At 34.8% G+C, this 26,537-nt stretch overlaps 1 protein-coding gene across 4 annotated transcripts in view; it reads right to left on the bottom strand.

Annotated features, from left to right (window-relative positions):
- The window catches only part of LOC128988790 (arfGAP with SH3 domain, ANK repeat and PH domain-containing protein-like), a 39,661-nt gene extending 13,749 nt beyond the window's left edge, over positions 1 to 25,912 (bottom strand). For 2 of the 4 annotated variants that reach the window (XM_054410428.1, XM_054410430.1), the window contains exons 1-13: positions 25,589 to 25,912; positions 20,064 to 20,136; positions 17,637 to 17,785; positions 16,856 to 17,110; positions 16,152 to 16,237; positions 15,455 to 15,617; positions 14,295 to 14,568; positions 11,606 to 11,839; positions 10,353 to 10,575; positions 8,140 to 8,320; positions 7,297 to 7,424; positions 6,396 to 6,576; positions 5,697 to 5,822 (exon numbers count right to left, since the gene is read on the bottom strand). In XM_054410428.1, the coding sequence (XP_054266403.1) occupies positions 5,697 to 5,822; positions 6,396 to 6,576; positions 7,297 to 7,424; positions 8,140 to 8,320; positions 10,353 to 10,575; positions 11,606 to 11,839; positions 14,295 to 14,568; positions 15,455 to 15,617; positions 16,152 to 16,237; positions 16,856 to 17,110; positions 17,637 to 17,785; positions 20,064 to 20,136; positions 25,589 to 25,714 (2,199 nt within the window). In that variant the 5' untranslated portion in view covers positions 25,715 to 25,912. The remainder of the gene's footprint in view (positions 1 to 5,696; positions 5,823 to 6,395; positions 6,577 to 7,296; positions 7,425 to 8,139; positions 8,321 to 10,352; positions 10,576 to 11,605; positions 11,840 to 14,294; positions 14,569 to 15,454; positions 15,618 to 16,151; positions 16,238 to 16,855; positions 17,111 to 17,636; positions 17,786 to 20,063; positions 20,137 to 25,588) is intronic. The other 2 variants (XM_054410429.1, XM_054410431.1) reach the window with 1 other exon arrangement.
- Between the last annotated feature and the right edge of the window lie 625 nt (positions 25,913 to 26,537).

Raw genomic sequence — 26,537 nt, 5'->3', positions numbered from 1 at the left:
GTCGTGCAACGCCACCCCTGGACAACTTATAAACGTGTCCAGGTTCGTCGTTTGCGTGCAACGTTAAACTTGGACACATTTGAATGTGTCCAGTTTCGTCGTGTCGTGCAACGATGAATGTGGACATTTGTCTTAAGTCTCTTGTTTTGGGACCTGACTGTACATTCTACCTGTCAAAGTCCATTGTTTGGGATTTCAACCAAGGCCCCACTAGAAAAACACGCCATGCTGAAGGTTCATGACGTCACCCTAGTGGATGGATTCACTTCAATATCCCATATGTTTTAGGTAATAAAGCTGGCTATTTTCAGATTTTACGGTTACATTTTCGTACAACTATCCACCACTGTGACGTAGTGTTGCACATAGTCGGTATTTTTGCATAAATAAAAGTAAACGAATATTTTCTATTCCCTACGGACGGAAAACTAACACTTGCTCGGAAAACAACACATGTGTGTAGTGTGCCGTGTGTATGTGCTCAATGCTCAACGGCACTGTTCAATTTGTTGCGTGGTTGGTGCTACTGGCTGCGTTCTGCTGGACGTCGTTCGGGTGATTTTGTGGCTCCCGTTTTGTCAGACTTTGGGTTTGAGATTGTTCCAAGGCTACGGGGTTTTCTTCCGGAAGAGTTTTCTTTTGTGAACCCTGAAGTTTTTAGTTTCATAGACCCGTTTCCAACTGCTCGGAATGGAGCATTTCTGCGAGTAGAGTTTTCATACCACGGGTAAGCTGAATTCGCCAGGCCTAGTCCTCGCTTATTTCATTTTGTTTCATTTTCACTGTTTCACTATCGTTCAGAAATGTTTTATAGAGTCATTTTGATGTGTTTTGTACTGTTTTCTGAGAGTTTCGAGTCCACTAGATAACACAATGTGCATGCCTCGTTGAGTTAACTTGTTCAGTACAAGTGATATTAAAAGTTGAGCCAATTTTCATGTTTAAGGTTAAAAGACCAAGTTAGTAAAGTGTTAACGTCATTTTTGTGTAATTTTTGAGTCATTTTGTGTAATTTCTGTGTTTAACTGTGAGCTGGTCTGGACCCAATCATGTCAAAAGTTTCTAGGTTAGTTCTAATTTTGTTTGTGCTAGTAACTTTTGCTAGCCTAAATTGTTGCTCTGGTCAATTACAGTAGCCTAGCCAAGATAATAACTTAAATATCCATTTTGTTTGTCCTAAACTTGTGAATAGTAAGCAAGCACATTCATGCACTTTTATTCATGTGAGATCATGTTACTATTCTTTAGAAAACCATGTTTGATTAGGCTAGACACTAGAACAGCTTTTGTAAAAATGTGGTCGCTGACTGCAGGTAAAGAGAATGTTTTACGCCCTTTTGATTTATTCAGGCCTAGTGCAAACTGAATATATGGACTCTGAGACATGTTAGCCCTAATTAGGCCAGGTCAGTGATCTATACTTTGTATCAGGGTCGGTGACTCCACCTGCGGCCTGCCACCTTTAGAATGCTAGAACCTGCACCCTTATGAGCATTCTCCGGTGGGACTAATTTCTGATGGGACTGCGCCATACCACTCCCTGTGCACCACCCACCTACACCGCTAGGACTACAGTTACTCCGGCCTAACACCGTGCTGCCGTGTCTGGGGAGCGGCCACCATGCCCTTGACTCACTTCTACTCCCTGCTAACCCACCTGGACAACAGCGAGGTTTTACGGTCAGGTCAGTCCAGTCCATTCGGAGAGTCTCATCCATCATGAAGAAATCTCACTCAACATAGGCACTTTTTTATTTAACTTATATAACTAAACCTTGTAATCTTTTTACCTGCAATTTAACAAATTAGGCTTTCATTCTCTAAATTTAATTTATCCTTAATATTTTATTCAAATTTTAAATTCTTTTCTCTTAATTCTGTTTCACACCCCTTGATTGAGGGTAAAACCTTTTTTGCCCTTGACGGTTAATTTTAACCGCTTGGAATATATTTTTGCGAGGCGACCACATTTGTTGATATGTGTAAATGTTTTTCATGTTCGTTTAAATGTAAAAATTATTTATTTTAATGTAGGCCTAGGACTAAAGGCATTAAATTAATTGTTTTAAATGATTTTTATAAGGTGGCCACCTAAGCTAATTTGTTTTAAATTTGTTTGAGTTAGTATACTAAATGCTTTTGCAAAATGTCACTTAGGCCTAATGTAACTTAACTCGATTCTCAATTTTAAATTAAATTGTATTTTTATTAAAGAAATTTTTAAATATTTTTAAAACTTGAATTATTATTATCTTGGCTAGGGCAATGCCTAATGTTTATTGTTATTTATTGTTGTATTGTTATATTTTTCCTAGATATATTGAATTGAATAAAATTATATTTGTGTCCAGCCAGCTCTTGTGTTGTCATTGTTGGTCCTCCACCTCAGCAATATTGTGCCGGAATCCCACCATTGATTTTGCGCTTCCAAGGGCTTCACCCTTTTGATCAATGGAGTTGGGAATTCGGTTACAGTAGTATAAGTCTACTTTTTAATCGGTGAATAGCAAGACAACTAAATCGCTGAACGTTAATATTTCGTGCTTGGTGACTGGCGCATGTCTGGAACCGGCTTCAGGATAAAGAAAACACATCCCTCAGGCTTTTGTTTTGCATTATACATGTTCGTCGCCAATCTTTCAGATCAGTTGAACTATACTCTTTCTGTTTTCATAGCTTAGTATTATTATAAATTTTCCGGATATTATGGATTAAATATGAATTAAATAATCATGACAGTATTAATAAGATTACATATACGTCTTACGTTGTCAATCCTAATATAGTTTCAGGCGACTATTTCAAAATATCTGTTTGGTTTTCAAGCCTCTTCATTTCACATAAAACTATTTTTGATTGGAATGTGTGTATTAAGACCAGAATTTCTATTTATTAGAAGGTAAATATTTTATATGTTGTCCATACATAACAAATATGAAACGTAGCTTCTATCTTCAAACGTGACTTAATAAAAAATAAATAGTAGTTCAGGTTTATTCAAAAAGTATCGGTGCTATTTGCACATTTTCACACATTTTGTGTGACTGCACAAAAACGAGTCATTCGAATATCGTTCATCTCAAGTAATTGAAAACCATTGTAGGCCTAAATAAACTCACATTATTGACACAGTAAAAATTACCAACATAAAAATTCTGCATTTAAAAATGGTATCATTACAGTATTATCATTTTTAAAGCTGCACCATATTATAGGCCTTAAGACTTGATGTTATAACGGTTAATCACATATTTTATAGATTATTGGCCTATATTTAACATCGGATTTCCTCTACCAATTAGATTTAGTCTCAAATGCAACATCTGTTATGATCTGGAACTAAGTTTATATTTTCCACTACAATTTTCTTACAAATTCTAATAACCAAAAAGCTTTTAGTATTTTGTTAGCCATTTCATGACTGACACTTTTGTATGCTGAGGTGGCCACTTGGCAATGGTAGGTTTAAACTACTAGGTGGCGTTTGCAGAAGCATCCACAAAATTGAGCGGAATCATCAAGGGTTCATAATATATTGTTTTTGTCATACTACATAAAAACAGTCGTTTTTAATGCATGCGTTGCGGGTCTTAAGTAGCATTTTTACTCTTTAGGGAGTAAGAATCATTTTTAGCCTCTATGGAGTAAAAATCAGCTGTTGTCAACTCAGTTGTAAATTTCTATTGTAAACGATTGCATATATCGAAAATATGTATCGATTCGTGCTTCGTAACCATTTTAACCTACAGTCTACAGTCTCTTCCCATAGCATTTTAGCATTGCAGATACATTATTCCCACACTCAACACTGCTCATCTTTATTACTTCCTTCACCTAACCCCCTACGTCCGTGCTATATCCGTGATTCGCAACGAGAGAGAATATGTTCCATAGATATACTGGATGAAAAGAACCAACGAATGAATAAACACAATTTCGATAGATCAGCAGCCTGATCATTTTCAAATTACTTTTCGTATAAATTTATACGATATAATGAAATAAATTACGTTATACATTTGAAAATTCCAATATTAAGCGTATTCATAAGAATAACGTAGAAACTTTTAAGGCAGGCAGGGCAGAGCCCTAGGAGAGTACTCTTAAGGAGAATAAGTGAACTGTTGTTGTTTGCTTGTTTATAAACAAAATTTGATCAAATTTGGAAAATGTATTTATTTATACTATACCGTCAACATTGAACTATAAAAACACCTTCCCTGTAGCAGCATACATAAAAACTTGTTAAACTAATGTTATAGTAATAGGGAATAAATATTTCATTTTTAAGGAGATATTTTATTGACAACACAGTCAGACTAAAGTAAAGTAGCTATTAGTCTGCAGGTTCGTTGTGGCGGGGGTAGTTATAGTTCCGTAACGGTTTTGCAAAGTATTACCCGTAGTGGATTCACTAACGATCTCAAATACACGCCTGATATGTTGTTATTGTGTATCACTGCTATTTTGCTGCTTTCTTCAAATAATCCTGAAACGAATCAAAATTATTATTTCAACCTATGTAGGTACGATATGTGATCGTAGGATACGATAGACTGCACATTGTGAAACAGGTTTAGTCGAGCAGGATCCATTTACACATAATTAAATAATCCATAACAATTTGACTGCTCTATTGCAGTTGTTTCGCCACGAAAACGTTAAAATCTAAGGCATCTGTTTGCTTCATTTTGTTAGTTTATCCATGTTAGAGGTTGAAGACTGATACGTTCAATCATTGAAAAACCAAGGACAAACCCCCAGACAAAAACACTCCACATATTTCGTTTCTATAAACCATTAAAAATTTTGATTTCAGCCGCTGCTCCATATTACAAATGTATGTTTTGAAGATTCAAACGTGCCAAAAACAATGGACAGCTAATTACTATTGAAGGGCACTAAAAATCACTTAAATATGGCAGTTTTAAAATGAGCCTTAATTAACTTTTCTACGACACTTAGCAACACGTATATTGAACAAAAGCTGTAGATTTGAACCATCCATTTGGGACACGGTGTATCCAGGTCCCATAGGTTTTAATTTTTTATTAATATCCAGCAAACATTTACAACGACCAAATAAACATGCAATTAAATTTCCGAATTTATAATGTGCAATGTGTTTCGCGACTATGAGTCACTACAACACAGTGTATTAGTAGCAGTGTGTTAGAAAGAAGCCTTGTAACAATAAGGCGTATTCACGGCATTTCTGTTTTAGGAAGCTCATTCAGAGTTTACCAACCGAGCGAGACTGAGAATTTGATGAGCCTGGTGTACAGTCTGTTCAAAAACTAAGAGTGTCCAGGTTCGTCGTTTGCGTGCAACGTTACCCTTGGACACTTTTGAATGTGTCCAGTTTCGTCGTGTCGTGCAACGCCACCCCTGGACAACTTAAAAACTTGTCCAGGTTCGTTGTTTGCATGCAACGTTAAACTTGGGCACATTTGAATGTGTCCAGATTCGTCGTGTCGTGCAACGCCACCCCTGGACAACTTATAAACGTGTCCAGGTTCGTCGTTTGCGTGCAAGGTTAAGCTTGGACACATTTGAATGTGTCCATGTTCGTCGTTGTCTGCTTTTATCGTTGTCTGATTGAGGCGGTGTCTGCTTTTAACGTAGTCCAAGTTTAACTTTGTCCAACTTCGACATCGTCCCAACTAAAGCTACAACATATCATTGCAAGTACATACTCTGTCTTCAATGACCGTTTCGTCATCTGAGCCTTCAAAGTCAGTTGAGCCTTCATCATGGGACAGGTTCCAGTCAATGTTGATGTTCTCGAAAAGTGACTTTTGTCGGTCCGAAACATGCCTCAACTGTAAACATATATAATTGTATTCAAAATACTTACACTTATAGACTGTATTGTAAGAAGAATCCTAAGCATAAACTGCCTTCAAAGGTAGTTTCTATTGCTCATATATAAATAAAGTTGAATCTTTACTAAAATAAAAACTCATCTTAAATCACTCATAATTATTATTATGTGTTCAATTACTGATTAAAAAACAATTAAAAGTGTTCTACTTAAAGCAATGTTCTTTACCTTAAATTTTGTTTAATTTTATATAACAACGTCTATAATAATAACATAAAATTGGTAAAAAAAAAATCACATTTTGTGCTTAGAATGCAAAGAAATAATTTGATGAGTAGCATTCTACAAATTATGCCTATAGATAGGCAAATATTCTGAAAAAATAAGGGGCCAAGCTGGTATAAAATGTCAGAAATATGAAATGGTTTTATTAACATGTTTATCTTATACAATCTAGAACTAACCAATACAAGTTCTACTTAGTTGATGGTAGGGGCTACAATCTCAACTAGTGTGTATCCAAGAAGCCAAAACTCCCACCACCGATTATCAAACAAAGTACAACACAAACCCTATTCACACTGACCAGCTCCTCGCAAGTGTGGTGTCCCTTCTCCGTAGCAATGTCCAGTGGTGTCTTGTCCTGAGCATTACGCAGTGTTGGATCTGCTCCGCTACGCAGCAGCAGCTTCATACACTCCGGCTTGTCATGGATCGCACACAAATGCAGTGCAGTATTGCCCCCTCCGTCTCTGTACCAAACAAAATAAAATATACTTAAAAAAATTAGTAATGAGAAAAAAATAAACACACACCTCCAGTAAAACAAACCAGTCTAAGACTGATAATTGTACAACATAAAAAATATATACTTAGAAATAAATTAAATGGATGACCAATGGTTCCACAGAAAGTCATGTTGTACAAAGAACATTCAGGAAATAAGCTTATGGGCTGAAAGCCTGTGCGTAGGCTCAGTCACTATCAGCAACTTACTTTATGTGTGTTGAACAAATACTCAACACATCAACATTACATTGTAACATCATAACGTCCTGGTACAGTTCATTATAATTTTTTACAAAAAATAAAATTAGATAGTAGAATGTTGATAATTGGAACATCAAAAACCCGGACTTGCCTATAGTAAGAAATAAAATTTCTTACTGTCTTTTTACTCGAATAGCCCTTTATAAAGAAATTTTGATAATCCGGATGATTTGATCATTAGGATGGGGTTTGATCCCAATTGATCTGGATTATTGATGTTCTTCTGGTCAAACATTTGTGTCCCTAGATATTTATGAACATTTAAAATGCCTCTCAATAAACTGAGTTTTACTTCCATTACTAGTGTGTTAGGTTTGCTGTATATTTACCTTTAATAAGAATTACCTTTTTGTAAAAGTTAAAAACCACATATTTCAAATACAAACAATGAATTTATTTACCCAAAAACTTGGTGAACTAACCTTCCAGAAGCTGCAGTTATTTTGTCCAGCCCGGCTGATCTCATGTTTTGGACAAGAAAGTCCACAATACACAAAGACAAGCCGATCTCTCTGATGACTGCTAGATGTAAAGCAGTCTCTTCACTGTCCTGTAACAATATTATGTAGATGATAAATAAAAGTAAACGTAATAGTTCAAAATAACCCTTATGTGTTTTAAAACCTTGTTTCACTATCCTAGACAATTTATACGGCTATAGAAAAATTGATTGAAAACGTGAGGAAGTGACAGCAATATTTCAGTGAAAACATCTAATAAGTATAATTTTTTTTATGCACTAGAACGGTAATCTTTTGCGATGGTACATGAACAGAAATTAATTTTAAGTTCAAAAACGTTTAACATAAGATATTTGTAAAAATGTGTTCTTGGTTAACATGGATAAAATTGTGGTGGAAAACATTTTTAATTGTTGCTCAACTTGTACAGGAGATATTAATATATTAATTGTAGTAAATATTTCAAATTCTCTATTGTTATATGCAAATTTCGCTCATATGCAAGTACTGTAGCAATTTTTATCAGGTAATGGAGTTCTCTATCAGAAAGAAAGTTCTTGTTTGAGAATCTTATTTTTTGTTTATTTCTAGAAAACATTTTTTATATCTAGATAGCTTAGAAGGACCCTTAAGTTGTGGCATTAACACAACTTCAAGCAATGGTGATTTGAGGGTTTTGATCTGGGCGACCAGGACCAAAGTCCCACGAGACAGGCCGCACCCCACAACTGTTAAATAACTGGGATGGTAAACAAAATAACATTTAAATAAATAAATTGTATATCAGCATAACAATTAAATTACCGAAGAAGGTAGAGGTGCTGAAAGATCCGCTCCTTCCGCAAAGACCTGAAGAAGATTCCGCAGATGGTTGTTCTTAACAGCATGCTCGAGGTCACTCAACAGCTCGTGCTCGTCTGAACATGTTTTCTTGACAAAACGCTTCTCCAGATACTTGGCTCGGATGAATGAATACCTCTCATCCCTAAACATCAGTGTCGAGGGATAATGTTGAGATGTTGACATCACATGATAAGTGGAAATGCATAAAATTAGTGAGAAATAAAAAAGTTATATCATACTGTGGTGGTGGTAATAATTTAGTTTATATTAAAACTTAAAGCTTTATCTTTAACCCAAGTATTCCAACAAAGGTTATTTAAGAAATCAATCTTCTTCAATGGTCTATAAAATAATAAAAAAATTCTCATTTCAAATCATCATCCTTATTTCCAATTTTATTTCAATAACAAGAGACGGTACTGAATTTATCAATGGGTCGACACTTTAGGGTAAACAGTAGGGTGACCACCAGAAACTTATGTAACATCAATGGACTTAAAGAGATTAAATGAAAAAAAAAAAATTGAAAAACATAAGAATGGTTTATTTTGAGAATAAACTAGGGATGGACGAGATTGGATTTTTAGTTCGAGACGAGACGAGACGAGATTTTTTATTTCTCATAAAATTTCGAGACGAGATTGAGACGAGATTTCTCTTCTCATACACAACGGGAAATGCATGTTCGAAATTTTTACCTGATTTTGTAACATTGTTAGATGACTGTTTAAATACTAAAATAATGATAATAGGCAAGAATATTTACAATCTTTCATTAAATAACATCAGCATAACATTTTTTTATTAATCACGCCTATCTTATTAAAAATGCCTACGATTAGGAAACATGGTGATATCAGTTAGGATAGAGTTCAACTTATCCTAAAATAAAATAAATCATAAAATAAAAGCAATATTAATTTTTATAAAATAGTTACTTGTTTTGACTTTTTTTATAGTAATAAAACATTCCTCACACTGCTTACACTTAACAAAACTTCTCAAATGTTATTAAAGTAATATTATTAAAATAATGAAAGTAATATTTACATTAAAAGAATTAAAGTAATATTTACATTAAAAGAATTAATTAAATAAGAACGCCTTCGAAAAGGAAACGCAACTACACACGCTCCTGTATTGCGGGTATTGCATTGACTTTCTGCAGGTTTTTTTTTTTTATTCTTGTCTCGATAAAAATCTCGGCCAAAAAGTAATCTCGTCTCGTGTAACGAGATTGAAAATTTCCCGAAATTTCGAGACTTGACCATCCCTAGAATAAACAAACTCTAATGCAAACAGTCAAACATCACTAAATATTAAAACTATTAATTTTTTTTAAATTTAATTTTGGCAAGGGTAAGTTAAAAGGTATTTGATAGATTAATGTGGACTTTTCCCATCATGATAAGTAAAAGAACAAGTCCTTACTGCTCTGGGTGAGAAAGTACTTATTAAAAATTATAAAAACGGACCCTTGATTTTCCAAATGTGGAAAAACACTAAGAAAAACTATGCAGAGAACTGTATAATAGTTAAAACAAGAAACAAAATGCTTAAAGAAAACACAGAGTGGTTTCATTTATCTTTATTTTTGTCCCAATCCAAATATAGTTGTTCTTTACTACAAGATTTGAAGTGGGGCGAAAATAAAGGTAAATTAAACAACTATACAGCCTATATTTGCCTTACCAGTTCAGGGGCAAACCACAACAATGAGTTAGAAAACTATAGAGTATGGAAACACAATGGTCATGTCCACACAAAACATACTTCTACGTTTTTACAACCTTACCTAAAGACTTCAGATTATGAAACGTCATAAAAACTTGTTTTCCACAAAGGAAAACATGTTTGTAATAATCCCTTAAAAAACCAAGTAGTCCTACAGTTTTACATTATATGGTACCATCATACTCAACAATTGTCTAGGTGAGTGGTAATAATGTTTGCCTACAAATCTGAAGGTCGCTTGTTCAATTCCGAAGATTTGTTCAATATTGTTTCTGGATCCAGATGCAATTGTCATTGGCCTATAAAGATGGTATCTAACCAAAAGATCAAGTTTAAATACAAGATCAGGGTATAGATTGTTCCCCTGCAAAAACATTTAAAAATGCCTATGGCATAGGATCACATATAGATAAACAAGAAAGAACTTATGAATGACTCACATTGAGCTGGAAGGATTAGGTTTGGTATCTGTGTCGAGGTTCGCCTCCATGACGTCGTTGAACACATGATTGGTCATGTGACGGGCCAATAGCAGCTGCGAGGTGCCGATGTGGTCCAGAGTGAGACTTTGTATCCGGGATATGTGGACTCCCAGGTCCCGGTGTATCCCGGAACACTCGATGCACACCACCACACCAAAGTTGATACTCAGCCAGGTAGTGTCTGGAGGAAACAAGAGTCAAAAACTGATTACAAATTGGTGTTGTTGAAATTTTTACGATGTTTGTAATATACAAAGATGTAACTGGCTGGTGACTGTTCAATGCAAATGTAAAACCTAAATTTTAAGTCTGGACAAGTATAGAATCTTTTTTGATAAAATGTTCAAAGCTGACATTTAGCCTGTTCTACTTGTTCAAATTTCAAATCATTCCATTCTTTAAAATAACAATTTAGTTTGTAATTATATCCCTCCCTGCTATTACAAATTAAAATAGCAGAATAAAACCTCAATTACAAGGTAAACTGGAAGTTGGAAGTGATAAACTAAAATTAAGTGTTTTTTTTATTTACCGAAAAAGTCGTAAATTTAGCAAGTTTTAAAAATCACTTGACTTCAACAAAAATACAGGGTGACTGACAGAAACCGGACGTTTTTTAAATTAATAGTATAGGCCTACCCCCAACAGTTATTGTCTAAAGAGGGGGGGGGGGGTAATTCCTTGCTGTAATGCTATGTTTATTTTCAACAAGACCGGGCACTCTGCCCAGGATTTAATGGCCGTGGTGTGTACTACGGTTATAGGAAGGAAAGGGTTATTTCTTGTTTTTGTGATATTCAGCAGCCCCAAGGAACTAGATTTGAGCATATTTGCATTTTTTTCTTTCAGGAGTTTTCAAATTTGACGTCTACACTCACAAATCCCAAACCAAGATAAGATCTTACGGACGCAATTAACTAGGAAGTGGCAACAATTAATGGTGGCTATGAAATGTTTAGACATGTAATGGACGAATTAAAAAAAATTATTAAATCCTGCATGAATGAAAGTGTATGAAGTCAGTCCACCTGACTGACAAACTAGCGACTATATTTAGCAAATATTATATTTCTAAATTCTAAGACTCAAAAGACTATTTCAATGTGAAACATTGATAGCGCCTTTTAATTTAAAAGTACCTGTTTGGCACCCTGCTTAAAAAAAGAACAGTGAGAATGGTTTATGTTTAAGGTGAACGTATTTAGACGTACCGTTCTGAGAGTTGCAATCGCAGCAGTGGTCGTTGCTGGGCAGCCGCTGTATGTGTCGTATGATGGCTTGCTGCAGCTCCAGCAGTGAAGGGTTGGCACCACTGGAGCTGCCCGTTGCTTTGCCACCGTCATCAAACGCTCGGTATAGCGCAGACTCCCTACAGTTGATCAACACCGACATCCACGCTCGCTGGTCTGTCTCATCCTCCGCTTGGAAGTGGTACGTGCGATTGTCTGTGAAATAGCAGTTCAATATTACCACAATATTACAATATATTTATATACAATATTATAAATTTACAAGATATTTTCACTCTTTACTGTTACATTTAAGAAGATCTTAAGCTATTGATTGATTGGTGTAAAGGAAATAAAATGCAAGTAAATGTTGATAAGACAAAATACATAAATTTCAGTCTAATGAATAGTTTTAACTTTCCAAACAATCTAATTTATCATTCTTCAAATTATAATTTAATTTAATGCATTTGCAAATCAATTAAAAAGGTCATTGTTTTCGATATCTCGGAGTAGTTTTGGATGAAAATCTTAACTGGGACAAAGATATTTCCCTATAATACCTTACATAAAAAAATTAAACAAACTATAAGAATTTTCTATTTTATAAAAACCATTTGTAATACCTTCTTAAACTTCAAACTCTTTATTTTGCTCTTGTTGATGCAAGACTCCAGTATGCAATTCAATGCTGGGGAGAACTCTCAAAAGTTATATTGAAAAATTACTGTTTACTCAAAATAGTTTTTTAAAAATAAAAACTAAAAGTAATAAACTCTAGCCCTTTCCCATTATTTTCTCAGTTAAAGATACTCCCGGTTCAGCATTTAAGGCAACGGTACTAAAACTCTTCTATGTAAGCAGTGGAAATACTGGGACAAGCAATCTTTTGTATAACACTAGACAAAACAATCAAGGCATTTTCCGATTACCTAAAGTAAACAAGTCATTGTTCAGACATTCATATCAGTATAATGGTCCCAAATGCCCGAAGATATCAGATTTAGTTTGACCTCAGATAAATTTTCCCAAATTAAAACATTGGCTTTTTAGTAATCTGGACGTGTATTTTCTTAATAATATAATAATCTTACTATTTACACTAACCACTCAAAGAATAATTTTTTTCGGTCAAATTTTTCAATAAATCCGTTAAGATTTACTAATTTGTTATTTATGTTTGTTTTCCATTTCATAGAGGGCAATCAATATTTAGTTATAACAGTAGGCTATTCTATAAACTTTTAGATTCTAATTTTTGTAAGTTCTGGTTTTATGATCTATATTTAGGACGCCACAGAGACTAATCAGTTCAACTGCTTACTCGGCCCACAAAATATATACTTCTGAAAAGTACAAATAAAGAAATATTTGGAATGTGTACAGAATAAATGTGTGATAGAACCAGTGACTAAAATTTTTGGACTTTTCCAATATGCTTTTCCTGGTCAAAATGTCATAATTAACTGAAAGCAAGTTTCAACTCTTAACAATAGTTTTTTCTTCTATCTACCCCCAATGAGTTGGACAAAACATCAGTGTAATTTGACCTTTAATTATGTGTCCGTAAGCCCTAAACTATAACTTTCTAAGGTAGCTGAATTCTAGATTAAAGGTAGCTAAAGTTATTCCTTGTCAAAAAATGTTTAGCTTCCTTTAAAACGTGCGTTTAATAAGGTATAATTTTCTATTAATCAAAAAATGATTTCACCTATTACAACAATTCATTTCATAGGCTTTGGACAGTTGGCAGTCCTATTGTTGCTGATGGGACCAATTAGTTACAATAATGCTTGCTTTGTTCATTTAAAGAATCATTTAGTTATTTATTTTGACGTTTTAATTATTACCTTTGACAATGCTGCTATTGCAACAAAACAAGTCAACATCATGTTTACGAAAAATCACTCTACAGACCTTAAGGAAACCAATTTTATCAACATTTACATTAGGGATGAGTGAGACTGGAATTTAGGATCGAGACGAGATTAAGATGAGATTCTATTTTCTCATCATAATTTGAGAAATGATTATAGATCTCATTACTATCGGGAATTATTCTTTTGTGCAATTTTACAATGGTAAATAAATAACAATACAGAACTATAAACAACAACAAAAAAGGTGCAATCACTAATTATTTATTACAAAGGTCGATACAAAAAGAGTGTACTAACTAACAAAAGCTTACAGGAACTTTAATAGTTATGAAAATCAATAAGAAAAAAATAAATGAAAATAAGACATTTATAACCACAACTAATGCAAACCACAACTAACTGTATATACCTAACACCAAAAACAGTCTATAAGAGAAAAAAGAATTTTAGTACAGCACTAAAACCTCATTTATCCGATATTCATTTATACGCTATTTTTGTTTATCCACAAAGGTTCTGCTTCAACCTAAATAAAAAACATACTTAAAGTAAAAATTTACATATACTAAAGAATAAATTAAATAAGACACATTCAATAAGGAAACACAACAACAACGCGATCCTGTATTGCATAGACTTTCTAAAGGTTTTTTTTATCTCATCTCAAAAAAGTCTCCAAGCAAAGTTAATTTTGCTCAAACCACATTTTTTTAATCGCAGCAATTTCTCAAACATTCTAGACCCGTCCATCTTTAATTTGCATTAAAAACGTATTAGAATTCACTACTCACAGGAGAGGACGTCGAAGCAACGCTTGTCGTCTGGCACCATCTTGATCTGACACGTGAGCAGGTTGACCTTGGTGGGGGGTTTGGTCTCGTCTCCGTGGCTGATCTCCAGGAATCCCTCCGCTTGTACTGCGCAACGTCGCTTCTGCCACACTCGCCTCATTTTGCCCTCTGACTTCTTCATGAGGTGGCCTGTCCTCGTCATCCCCGCCTGCTTGTCTCCCTGCAGTTGGTGTAGAGAGTAGCCCGTGCCTCTGTCTGGCATGTGCCCACTCGTCTGCACATCACACATCAAGGTTACCGGTTATAAGACATTTTTACAGACAAGTATCTTAAGTGTGTTTCTGAATAAATACTGATTTTTTGACATTTTATGATATCTACTAAATTAAACAATACTATAATCTACATTTACATTTCCTAAGTCTACTACGGTAATGATTTCAATACAAATATTATGGTTAACAGCCCTGCTAACTAGGGACAAGTTTACATAACTGCAAAGTGTCAAAATAACAAAAATTTAAAGTTACCAAACATCAAATTCTAACAGACAAGACCTTTGACTAAATGTGTTTATTTGTTTGACAATTGAGGGAAGCACTGTTTACAATTTAGATTACCCTCAATCATAATCATATTGTACTATCATGAAGCAATAAAAGATAACAAGTGACAACATCAGGAAGTTGTAGTATAATTTCCTTAAGTAAATAAAAACAACAATTCAACTAGGCCTACATAGTTTGTTTTGATACAACAATAAAAATAACATAAGCTACGGTTGAAATAGAGTAAAGATAGGAATACAAAGAATAATTCAGGGCTTTAAAATGTATGATTTGAGACACATTTTTTGTTGTTTTCACATTAAGAAAATTAACCTTGACAATCTTAATATCACATTAGTTATTTCTTCTTTATACTAAAATCTCAAACTCGGTCTATTCCAGCCTCCTTGGTTAAAAAGTTGATCATCCTAACAAACACTTGAGCTGCCACGTACTAGAGAGTAGAAAATGTGGCACAAGAAGTAAGGGGATTACTAGGACTTATGAGATATGTAGAAGAATGAATGGTTTGCGTATTTTCTAAGTGCGATTAGTCCCTTCTCAAGAGCAGATATCCCATATGTTAGGGTTGGAGTTACTCAGTCGTCTCACCTCTTTATCCAGTCCCGGAGCGCTGCGCAGCAAGAGCTGCTTCAGCTCATTGAGCTGTCTCCGTTCCTCGTCCTGCTTCTGACGAACAGTCTGCAACCTCGTAGACAGGTCTGCCACATAGCTTCCAAAGTGTTCAATGGTTTTCAGCCCGTCTTGAAAATAACTGTGGAAAATAAGTAATGTTAGCAAACTCCGTTGTTAACTATGAATATTTCTTCACATGATATTTTATACTTGCTCAAACAAATATTAATTTGGATTGATTTCAGTAGTTTAAAGTCTCCATATCCAAAAAGTATTATTAGGGAAGTTTATTTGTTAAAAATCAGTTAAAATATTACCAACAGTTTAGGTAATAACAAGACAGCAGACCAAGCCTATAATTAAGCAAAGAGGGTTTCTTGATTTGACATAAATATGTCTTTGACTGTCTGTTAATTATTCAGAACGTCCCTCTCTTTGTTGATGACACTAACACAATTTTTTCAAAGGAATAAATGTCAAACTATGATTATTAGGATAGAGTACCTAGATAAATATTAAAATATGAATATAGTAAAAAATTTACAAAATAAAATACTGCAAAGACTTAATTTTAAGGGTTTCCACATTAAAGAACCAAATAATTACCTACAAACAAAATTTAACTAAAGAAACCAATTTGATAGACTTGTAAAGAGAATATAAATTGACTTACTTGGTTTGAGCGTGAAAGTACTCTATTAGATGCTGTAGCAATTCAACACTCTTTTTTGTCTTGATTTCGTTGACTTTAAGAAGATACTGTAACAGATTTTTAATTTGCTGTTACCTATATCACTCTGGTAGTTTAAAGAAATAATTACTAGAACTTACATATAAAGACACTGTAAAAATACCTTATTTTAACAAAATATATATGCTGAACCAAATAGCATGCTAGTTCACACCATGCTAGTGGTCATACTAGTTTTTCAAGTGCTACTTCAAAAAAACTGTGACTAAACAAAGACTGTCAATTTTTACCCATATTTTGGTTTTTATAGATCACAGCCACAAACGGTAAAAATTGATTTGTTTTGTCTCTTTTGGTTCAACTGCAATACTCAAGACTTTCCAGTCCCGTCCCGAAAATAGGAAAGAAAATAAAAATCCTATCCTGAACTAAAAAGTCAATCCTGTCCATCCCGATTTATATGCACTTCATTTAATTAAATGCCTTCGTTCAACCTTTAGAATGATCTACGACTATTTACCACATACCAAAACAAGTTAAATCGCTACAATTTTTTACACACAACATTCTACATTTGGTGAGAAAACTTTTACAAAATATAATGTGTGGTCTAATTTACATTTTCTAATGAGCACATTTAAAGGCTGTAGACATTTAAAAAATGAAATAATTAGACAGCAAATTACCTCGCTCATCTGGAGCTGAAAAAGCCGCCTCTCCTTCTCCATGTCATCAGCAATTTCAGCAGCCGACAGCTCAGTACGGATCAGTCCCGCTTCTTTGGCTTGCTGTTTCCTTTCTTTCTCAATCTTCACATACTTGGCTTCAAACTCTTTAGATGCTCTATCAAAAGGCCTTTTCAAATCCCCCTTTACACCCCTCAGATCTCCTTTGAGAAGACTGTCTACAGGAAACATCACGATGTTGTTCACGTTTTGCATCTAAAACACAAAAATCAAAAGATTAGGCCTATGTACATTTTATAAACATCCATCCATTGATTGTGATGAGGACACCATCTATGTGTGTATTTTAACCCAAATATGAGTGAAGGATGAGTGTAGAATTGTGTGAGATGATCTCTGTAGCTTTGTTACTGACTGAGATCAGCTGTTTCATCATTCAGGATCATTTATTTAAAGCCCATTGATCAGAAAAACTGGGTCCAGTTTCGAACCATCAAAAAGCTACTAAATTTTCTCTGGAACGATTCGGCAACCTTTCTTTTGATTGTTAGGCGAGCACTTTAACCACTCAGCTACTCAGGCAGTCAGTTCAGCAATGACGATGGATTTCACAAACATGTTGAAGGTTTAAAACTGGAATATACTAATTGATAATTATAAAATGTAAATGGTTTTTTTCTTGAAACATATATCCAACAGAAAAATTGAAAAATACTTAATACACCTTACCAAAAGTAGAGATTAAAAAATAAACTGTTGTACAAGTTTTATTTTAACTCACAAGTGTTTTCATGAGAGCTGAGAGCTCTTTGTGAACGACTGCGAACTTAAGAAATGCAGCTCCTATATCTGGTTCCTGGTCTTTACTGAGAGCGTTCCCACCAAGCCTCTCCAACACGCGAGCCAAGTACATCTCGTTGTCCACATGTACTGCAACAAAACAATCATATCAGCATCTTTGAGTCGCAACAAGTTGTAAGTAGAACATAGCTAGTAACATAGCCAGTAGTTGTTTGTTTGTACTATTCAAAAATAAAATATTCAAACATAAAGTAAAACTTACTGGTGAAATAAACAAAAAAGTCTTACATCTCGAGCTAAACCTGTTCCAAAATTGCTATAATTTATCAGAAAAAAATATGTTGGGACCTGGAATAAGGTTTGTAGTAAATTACATGTGTAGGGCCAAAACATTATCATTAGGCCTATTAACCTTTTACAACTCTCCTTCCTAAAGATTCCAGTTTAAGTAATAGGCTACTTAAAGTTAAGTATTTTGGAAATCTAACTAACTCTTGGAACAATCAGTATTTTAGAATGGTTTTGGACGATTGCTTGGATAGTTTATGATTTTTTCCCTGAATATTGCAAACAAAACTGAAGAAAAAAACATCAGTTTAAAAACTGTCTATGACTAGGTGGAAAACAGTGATTGATGGCAACAGGGGGATAAGGAATGACCTTGAGAGCTAAGGCTAGGCACAGCTGATAAGGGACCCATTTACTTTCAACTAATGAATAAAGCATGAGGTGATATGACCAGTGAAGACAGTGATGCGGAAATGTCTACTTCCTTGTGTAAAATATACACCAGCAAACGGCTGGACATAACTTAAGTCTCACAAAGAAAATTTAAGCACCCAAAAGCTAATTATTCACGTTTACAAAAAGATGTTGAGCAGTTCAAATTAGTTTGTTGTTTAGTACAAATTCATCTTCAAGTAAAAATATGTTATTTAAAAAATCAGTAGACCTATTATTGCTCGAATCAGCTTACAAACATCGTGTATCCAGCTTGATAAAATTCAGGCTTTTGGCCCTCCCTGCTCTTTTTATTTGACAATTTTATGTTATTGAAAACTTCTTGTTATCTTACTTTAGAAAACTCATTTTCAAGAGACAAGATTTAAAATAAAACTTTTAGAAAATTCAAACCACAGATTTGCTTTGTTTTACAATGGACCCTATATATCAGTGTAGGCCTATTAAATGTGTAGGCTACAACAAATTATCTTTTTATTTCACAAATGAGCCTTTTAATTTTTGGGGCCTAAGTAGGCTAGTAGAACCTAGTTTATCATTTCAAAAAGGAATAAACTGAGAATATGATTGAGTTTGGCCCACATTACGTAAATGCTGTTTTAACAATCTAACTGCATCTCCAATCATTAGGACATTTTCTAAATAATTATCTCTATGAGTAATTCTGAAACAATCAGTTTAAGGAGTTGTTATCTTTGTCTTATCTATTCTATGAATCAATAGTCTACTTTCTATTGTCATTTATGTGTCAAGTTGACTGATAAGAAGAATCTATTTGGACTTCCAGAGTTTGTTTACTACAGAGTGTCAAGTAGATAAAACAATGTACAGTAGTACTACTTCATTATTATAGGCAGTAAACTTTTTTATAAACTTAAGGCATTTAGTAACTTGTTTCACTGATTAACTGACTAGGTTATAAAGTAAGATTAGATTTTACCAATTAGTGTTATTGTGGGGCTACAATAGTTTTAGCTTTACTATTGAAAAAAATCTTTAAGTTTATTTATGTAAGTTTTTAATTTTTTTTGCTCTCAATCTTTCAACATATTTAAATTTATTAAATGAATGTATGACTTAGTCAAGATTTTAAATCTGATTTTAAGAACAAATTTAATTTAAAGCCAACAATGTTTCAATTTGTGTTAAGTTAGACAACATTCTTAGATAGCCTATGTTTTTTAATCAATAGGCCAACTACCTTTGAATTTTGTTTTTAATAAACATAGACCCCACTTCACAAATAGGTCTAGGCTACATGTATTTTTTAAGTTTTGGAATTTTCATTTGAATTAATAATCTATCAGTGCAATTTCTTAGAAATCAGCTACAAACATTTAAGTAAATAAAAACAGTATATTTAAATAGGCTTCTTACACATTATGATGATACATTATTACACAATAACTGTAAAATACAAAATAAGCAAGATAACATAGGTAGGGTAGTTTTAAATTATGAAGTTAATCAAATTTAATTTTTGCACCTTCTTGATACCTATTCCGAGAAGTAAGTTAGGCTAATTTTGTCATGAAATTACAATAATTATTAATTTAGTCTCATGAAAGTCCTGTTGGTTTGTTAAAAACTATTATCAAAAGAATCTATAAACACCCCAACGATAAAAGCGTAACATGGAATTATTTTGCTCGGTTATAATACTTACAATTTCCTGAATAATGTATTGCCTTTACAGCCTTTTTCATTTTTATTAAACATTCTCGGTCCAAATCAAGAGTCTGAAAGAAACATAACATAATTAGTCTTGGGTTTTGAAACCATGATAGCTTAGGGTCTACACAACCTACCTTAATATCTGGGCAATCTCCAAACTCTTTATTACTTTGCCAAAAACCATTAAAAACATATTTTGGAGTTGTTAAATTATTTTTTTTATTAGTTCAAAGAGACTAAATAAGCGCCAATTAAGTTATTCCTAGACTACTTACCGCCCACAATAAGATACAACTAACTAATCCCAAGAGTTTTTGCCTCAAGTTTTGTTAAATATTGAAGTTGTGTTACCTATATTTAAAAGTAAGTTGAACATTATGTCAAATTTATACTGCCAAACAATGGGTAGGCTTACCCTAAGTTATTATTGATCTAGTCAAGTTAGGTGCCTCCAAGTAAAAGTGTTAAATTCCGCCTGGATCCATATAAACATAGACAAAAAGAATTAAATAGACTTCCAGCCATGCTGTGGTTACCATAGATTCTGGCGCACACCGCTGGGAGCGCCGTGTAGTTACGTAGTGCGTACCGTAGGCTGTAAATACATGAACCTACATGTAACTACCACAGAACCTATGGTAACCGCAGCACAGCTGACAGACTATTTTTGTCTAAGATATAACTTATAGGTAGGCCTACCATTGTTTTTAACGCAAATTTAAATATTACTAGGCCTACGTGATATCACTATTCAAATAGGCATACTAAGTTAGTATGAATTTTTCTGTTACACTAACCTTAATAGTGAATACCTAACATACATGCGCAAGCTAAAAAGAGGGATTCGGTCTTTAAAAGTAATTTATTCAGCTTAACCCACTGTTTCAATCATAAAGTCTGGAGATACCGTCAGTAACTTAACATAGGTAGGCCTACGCCTACAGGTAAATTGATAGCTTGTAGGGTTACATTAACTGGGCCGCCGGAATTTTATCCCCCTGGAATTTTACCCCCTGGGCAAAGCTGACCCACTATGACGTAGTAACCTGAGTGGCCAAAAGTTTGTTCGCGGCCGGAATTTTACCCCTGCGGATTTGGAAGTCTAATGAAAATAGTAAGAGCATGATTAATTAGATTAGCGATAAAAACCAGAATTTTACCCCGTGTCTATATATCTAGCGTTTAGACAACTGAAGATGTACGGGCCTGATTTTTAACCCCGGAATTTTACCCCCGGATTTTTACCCCCAGAACTTTACCCCCTGGCCGATTTTAGAAATTGAACAATTGATTTTCTTATTTCTGTTTCTAATTAATTGTAAACATTTCATTATTTAGTAGCCTAGGCTATCTTTATTTATTTATTTTGTAATCTCAACTAAGTAAACAGAATTCGCTGTTTTATTTTGATCATATTAACAACAGTTGGCTTCAAAGATCAAATCCTGATACACGAATCTCAAAATTAAAATTAAAAACCTGATCGTTTAGTTAATGTTACAAATAAATTAAGATAGGCTACTTAATAACAAAATGTTTACTATTAAATTAAAATAGAATGAAGATAAGTAATCATTCTCACTAATTTATATATCTGGCCAGGGGGTAAAATTCCGGGGGTAAAAATCCGGGGGTAAAATTCCAGGGGTTAAAATCCGCGGGTAAAAATCCAGGGGGTAAAAATCCGGGCCATACATTCTAGGTTTTTATAATTTGATGTGTTCTGATTAAATTCACAACTGTGAAATTATTGTTTAATTCCGCATTTAATCCATCAAGCTGATGTCGCGAAACTCTAAAGTTTGCGGCCGGAATTTTACCCCCTGGTTTGTGACGTCACGTTTGCCCAGGGGGTAAAATTCCAGGAGGTTAAAAATCCGCTTCCCCGTTAACCTAAACTTTACCTATGTACCAAGAATCTATCTTAACCTAGGCTAGGCTAACTTCAAAGCGCTGAATTAATGTAACGAATCAGTATAAAAAAATACCTCCCTTACATACCCAAATAAAAACCAACTGAATCTTATTCCGAAATGAGCTCTATCGGTTTAATTTTGATCTAAGTTAGCCTATGTTACCTATTCTTTGGTTAGACGTCTAATTTTTTTTAGGCTGTTGCATTAACTTTTTTTTATTTTAAAGAGGTTGGCCGCCTTTTTTAACCTTGCATTTGCCCGTCCACATAGACTAGGCCTACAGATCTGTGCGTGGAACGTATCCAGCAAAGCAAGGGGTGAGCCAGTACAGTACAAAGGTGAACTGTACTGATAAAAGTTTGTAGGAGTGACCAGGATCCGAACCCACGACACTACTGCCCTGGGCTTGAAGTCCGCGACGCTACTAACTGAGCCACCGACTCACTAATGAGTCGGGTCACAACAACTAATTTGATGGATCCCACCCTCCACATCGCTTTAGCTTTTGTCAGTTGTTTACCCACTGTTTAGGATAGCCTACTGTAATGGAAAAAGTTGTGGGTACTTAGGCTGTTTGAACAGTACAAGCCAATAAGTCAATAAGTCATTTATTTAACCAAAATAACATATACCATGCATTGGTCATGTCATTTAACAAAACGTTTAAGCCTCACAAACCTTTTTGATCTTAGTCATTTTACAACTTTATTCAAATCGCCTTAAAGAACACATTTTCCTTTCATGTATACCTAAGTTACCCTCTATTGTCACTACTATAACAAACTAACGTACCGGGCAATATACCTACATAGGCTTTAGAAGTTATAGGGTTTATAACTTAAGTTACCCTACTGAAAACCTGGCTAGCCTCTTAAAGGAGTTTTATGCTACTGTGAGTCAACTCACAAAAAAGGGTGCACCTACCAACCCTAGGATTGTACGATAACCTACCTCCTGGAATTAGGCTACCCATGCTTAGATTAACCCTCCAAGTGTCCATAGTAATGGTATTAATGTCGGCCCATTTATTGCGCAATCGCAGGGTTTTATTAAAATGTATCTTAGAAACTTAAAAACACTAAGTAGGCCTATACTGTTTTATCATTTTGTTTCGAAAATTATGGGCTTCAATCTAATATAGGCCTATAAAACATTATTTTACAAAAAACATTTATCTACAATTTTTGTGGGGTTACGGTAACATTTCTCAAAAATTATAAAATAGTTCAAAGGCTTAATGAAAAAATTATATGTTTGCGCTCAATAAATTTTTATAATTTATAATCTTACAAATAATTTAAAAAAACCACTTTGTTCTAAATTTTATGAGGATTCCAAAAATATAATAATAAGGAAGTAGGTTTGCAAATATGGGTGAAAAACAGATTTCGTACATTTAGCGTTAGCTAAGAATGCATAGCCTAACCATAGGTAGGAATCTGGCTGATAATTTGCATCAATATCACTACCTAAGTACTTCTTCAGGATCATCAACCAGCCCTTCAAAATCACCTAAATCTTCTTATAATGCACGTAGGCCTATATCACTACTTTTTATTTTTAACACTAAAACAATGAGAAACGTAATACGTAATACATAAAACGCATTCAGTCATCAGTGCAAGGTTAACCAAGTTGTTTACAAATACGCACGTCATCTGTCTGCTACAATATTTTCGGAACTAAAATGAAAAGCGTCTAAAAACAGACATCAGGAGAAAGCTCAGAATCTGCTGAAAACAACGATACCAATCTCGATCCAGTTCAATCTGATTCAGTCAGTCCCAGAGCCTTCGCCGTAAACAATGTTTGTGTGTCGCAAAAGCGACGCATAATCAGGGCCGCGTTAAGGGTCAGTGGCGCCCTGGGCAAACTCAAAAGCAGTGCCCATCCCCTTATATATATATAACTATAAAGGTTTCGACGACAGCAGGTGGGTTGGGGGTTGGGGTGAGTGCAATGAACTTGACGGTAGTTGCTATGTGAATGCCTCTTGCCCTGCGCCAATAGCTTAATGCACTACGCAGTAATTTGATTACTGTTCAGTACAGTACAGTGTGCAGTTCATTACACACGTATTGAACGAGATTCTACTAAGGGAGTATGTTTTATCCATGGTTGTTCTACTATAGGCCTATGCATATATATATATTTATACATGAGCGTGTTGTTTTACCAGTTTTGTTTCAATTCCGTATCAGTGGAAATACTGGTTAATACATTTCACTTTCTTTAAAACTGCTTCTTGAGTTTTTTTTCTTTGAGCCAATCGCTTGCGGCTCTCGGCTCCACTAGATTTTTTATGTAATTTTTCACTGTTTATAGGCCTACTGAATTGTATCAACACTTCTATTTATTTATTACTGGTTCACTAACTGCAGTGTGAGTGTCAACAGTGACTAGTGACTGGCACAGTTTAGGTTGTGTTGTGACTGATTTGACTACTGTGCATCAGGCACAACACCAACACAACCTACTGACTACTGAGGGAGGAGTACTGTACCGTACTGGACTGGCGCCGCGCAGTAGTTGGTATTTATGTATATGTGACTTTTGGGGGTGGGACTGGGAGGGAGAGGAGGGGCACGTCAACCATAGGCCTGTAGACTACAGCTGGCCTACGTGCTATTATTCCCGTAATTTGCTGACGTCACCCAAATTGCAAACAAAAAATCAGCTGATGTAATGCCATATAAGTATAAATTTGTTTTGATTTGATTGTTTTTGTTTTTATAGTTTTCTAAATAGTAAAATGGTGTTTGCAATCTGAGTGACGTCAGCATATGACGGGAAAAGCACACCTATGTATTTTCCTTCCACCATGCAGGCCTACCGCCCTGCCTCTGATAGTACAGTATAGTGAGTGCGCCCGGTTCACACTGCTGCCTGTCTTTCCCTGACTAAGTTACATGAGGTATAACCTGAAGGTCGAGTATTTTCAATTTTGTTGTTTTTATTTACTTTTGTAATAAGGGAAAACCACTTAACTACAAGTTGAAATCACCCATTTTATTTTTGAAATCCTGGCTGATAAAACCTATTTTTTCCTAGTGCGGGCGGTGATTCAGGGCGCCCCTCGGGCGCCCCCCGACCACCGGCACCCCTGGGCATATGCCCAGTCTGCCCGTTTATAAAAGTGGGCCTGCGCATAATACCACGGCGGGTGTGTTGTGCGTCGATTACGAGACGCTTAACACTCGGAGGGTTAATATGATGTGGAAAAGGCTCTACACTAGGATCGTACGATAACCTACCTACTGGAATTACCCATGCTTAGATTAATTAGTGGTTAAGGCTATAAAAAAAAGCTGGGTTGCACTTTTGTTTATGTCCTACATTTACTCACATAGGCTATCTTACTGCAGTTTGGCTAAGGTTAGGTTTATTTACTGTAGTTTAACTAACAGTTTAATTTTATTATCAGTATAATCACAGAATATAAGGTTCTATTTTCTTTGGTATAATGTATAGGCCTAATAGTAAATGTAGGACGTAAACTAAAGTGCAACCAAAGGCTTTGGTGGAGTAACAATATTGTGTTTGGCTCTCTGGGTCAAAAAGGGTTTTAAGTGATTCTTTAATAATCTAATAACTAACTTACCTCTTCTAGTGTAGTGATGGTTTGTCTACATTGTCCCATTCGTGAGACAAACGTAGATGTCGTAGGGGAGTTGTAGTCCTCCCTTGTTTCTTCGATAAATTCATTTACTCCTATCAGTCCAGGCATTATGGTTGATGTCTAGATCACAACTCGCACACAAACAACAAAATATTATTCTTAGAACATAGGTAAGTTTACACCAATCACAATTAAATCACACCCATTTTCGATAGAAAGTGGACTTTTCCCTTAATTGAGCCATTTACAACTGGTTCACCCAAATACAATCTTCTCCGCAGATGCCATAATGGACCTTCACAGTTGAATCTGATCTGCTGCTGAGAGCTGAAGCTGAAGCAAACTAATGCCCTCTAATAATGTTTCTGTTTCTCTGCTTCTGCTGCTCTAGGTGGCAGTGTTTGTGTCTGTCATAATAAAATCAAAGACGGCCAAGTAAACATCCGTTAGGCAATGGGTAAGTCAAAACGAATCCGAATCACTGAATCAGGAACATATTATACTGTACTATAAAGCTACATAAAATGAGGTTACTAACCTGTCGTCAATCAGTCCTCTATTGTCTTCGATGACTATTGTTTCGGGGTTATAACCCAATTTTCAAATCTTCTCTTCATATGTATAAAATAATATAAAGCTACCTACCTTCAATTCAAACTATTCATATTAGCATTATGTCTTATCTATGATATTAGCACAGCAAAAATATTACCATAGATAAAACGTTAGTCTATGATATTATATTATACAGGGTGTCTCAGACCACCCAGCCGGCTTCTATAACTCCAACATGAAAGCAAATGGAAACCTAATTGCAACTGGAACCCCCTATTTTGACCCTAAAAAAATCTACTAAATTATTTTCAAAAAAAAAAAAATCAAAGGGCAGATTTTGGGGGGTGGGGTGGTTTTGGGAAATTTTCAAATGTAA

Source organism: Macrosteles quadrilineatus, unplaced genomic scaffold (genome assembly GCF_028750875.1).
Source record: "Macrosteles quadrilineatus isolate MER2022 unplaced genomic scaffold, UCM_ALF_1.0 Scaffold_3__2_contigs__length_128488019, whole genome shotgun sequence".
NCBI classification, from domain to species: domain Eukaryota; kingdom Metazoa; phylum Arthropoda; class Insecta; order Hemiptera; family Cicadellidae; genus Macrosteles; species Macrosteles quadrilineatus.
Note: the sequence above shows the minus strand (reverse complement) of the source record. Positions and strands in the feature narration are given on the sequence as shown.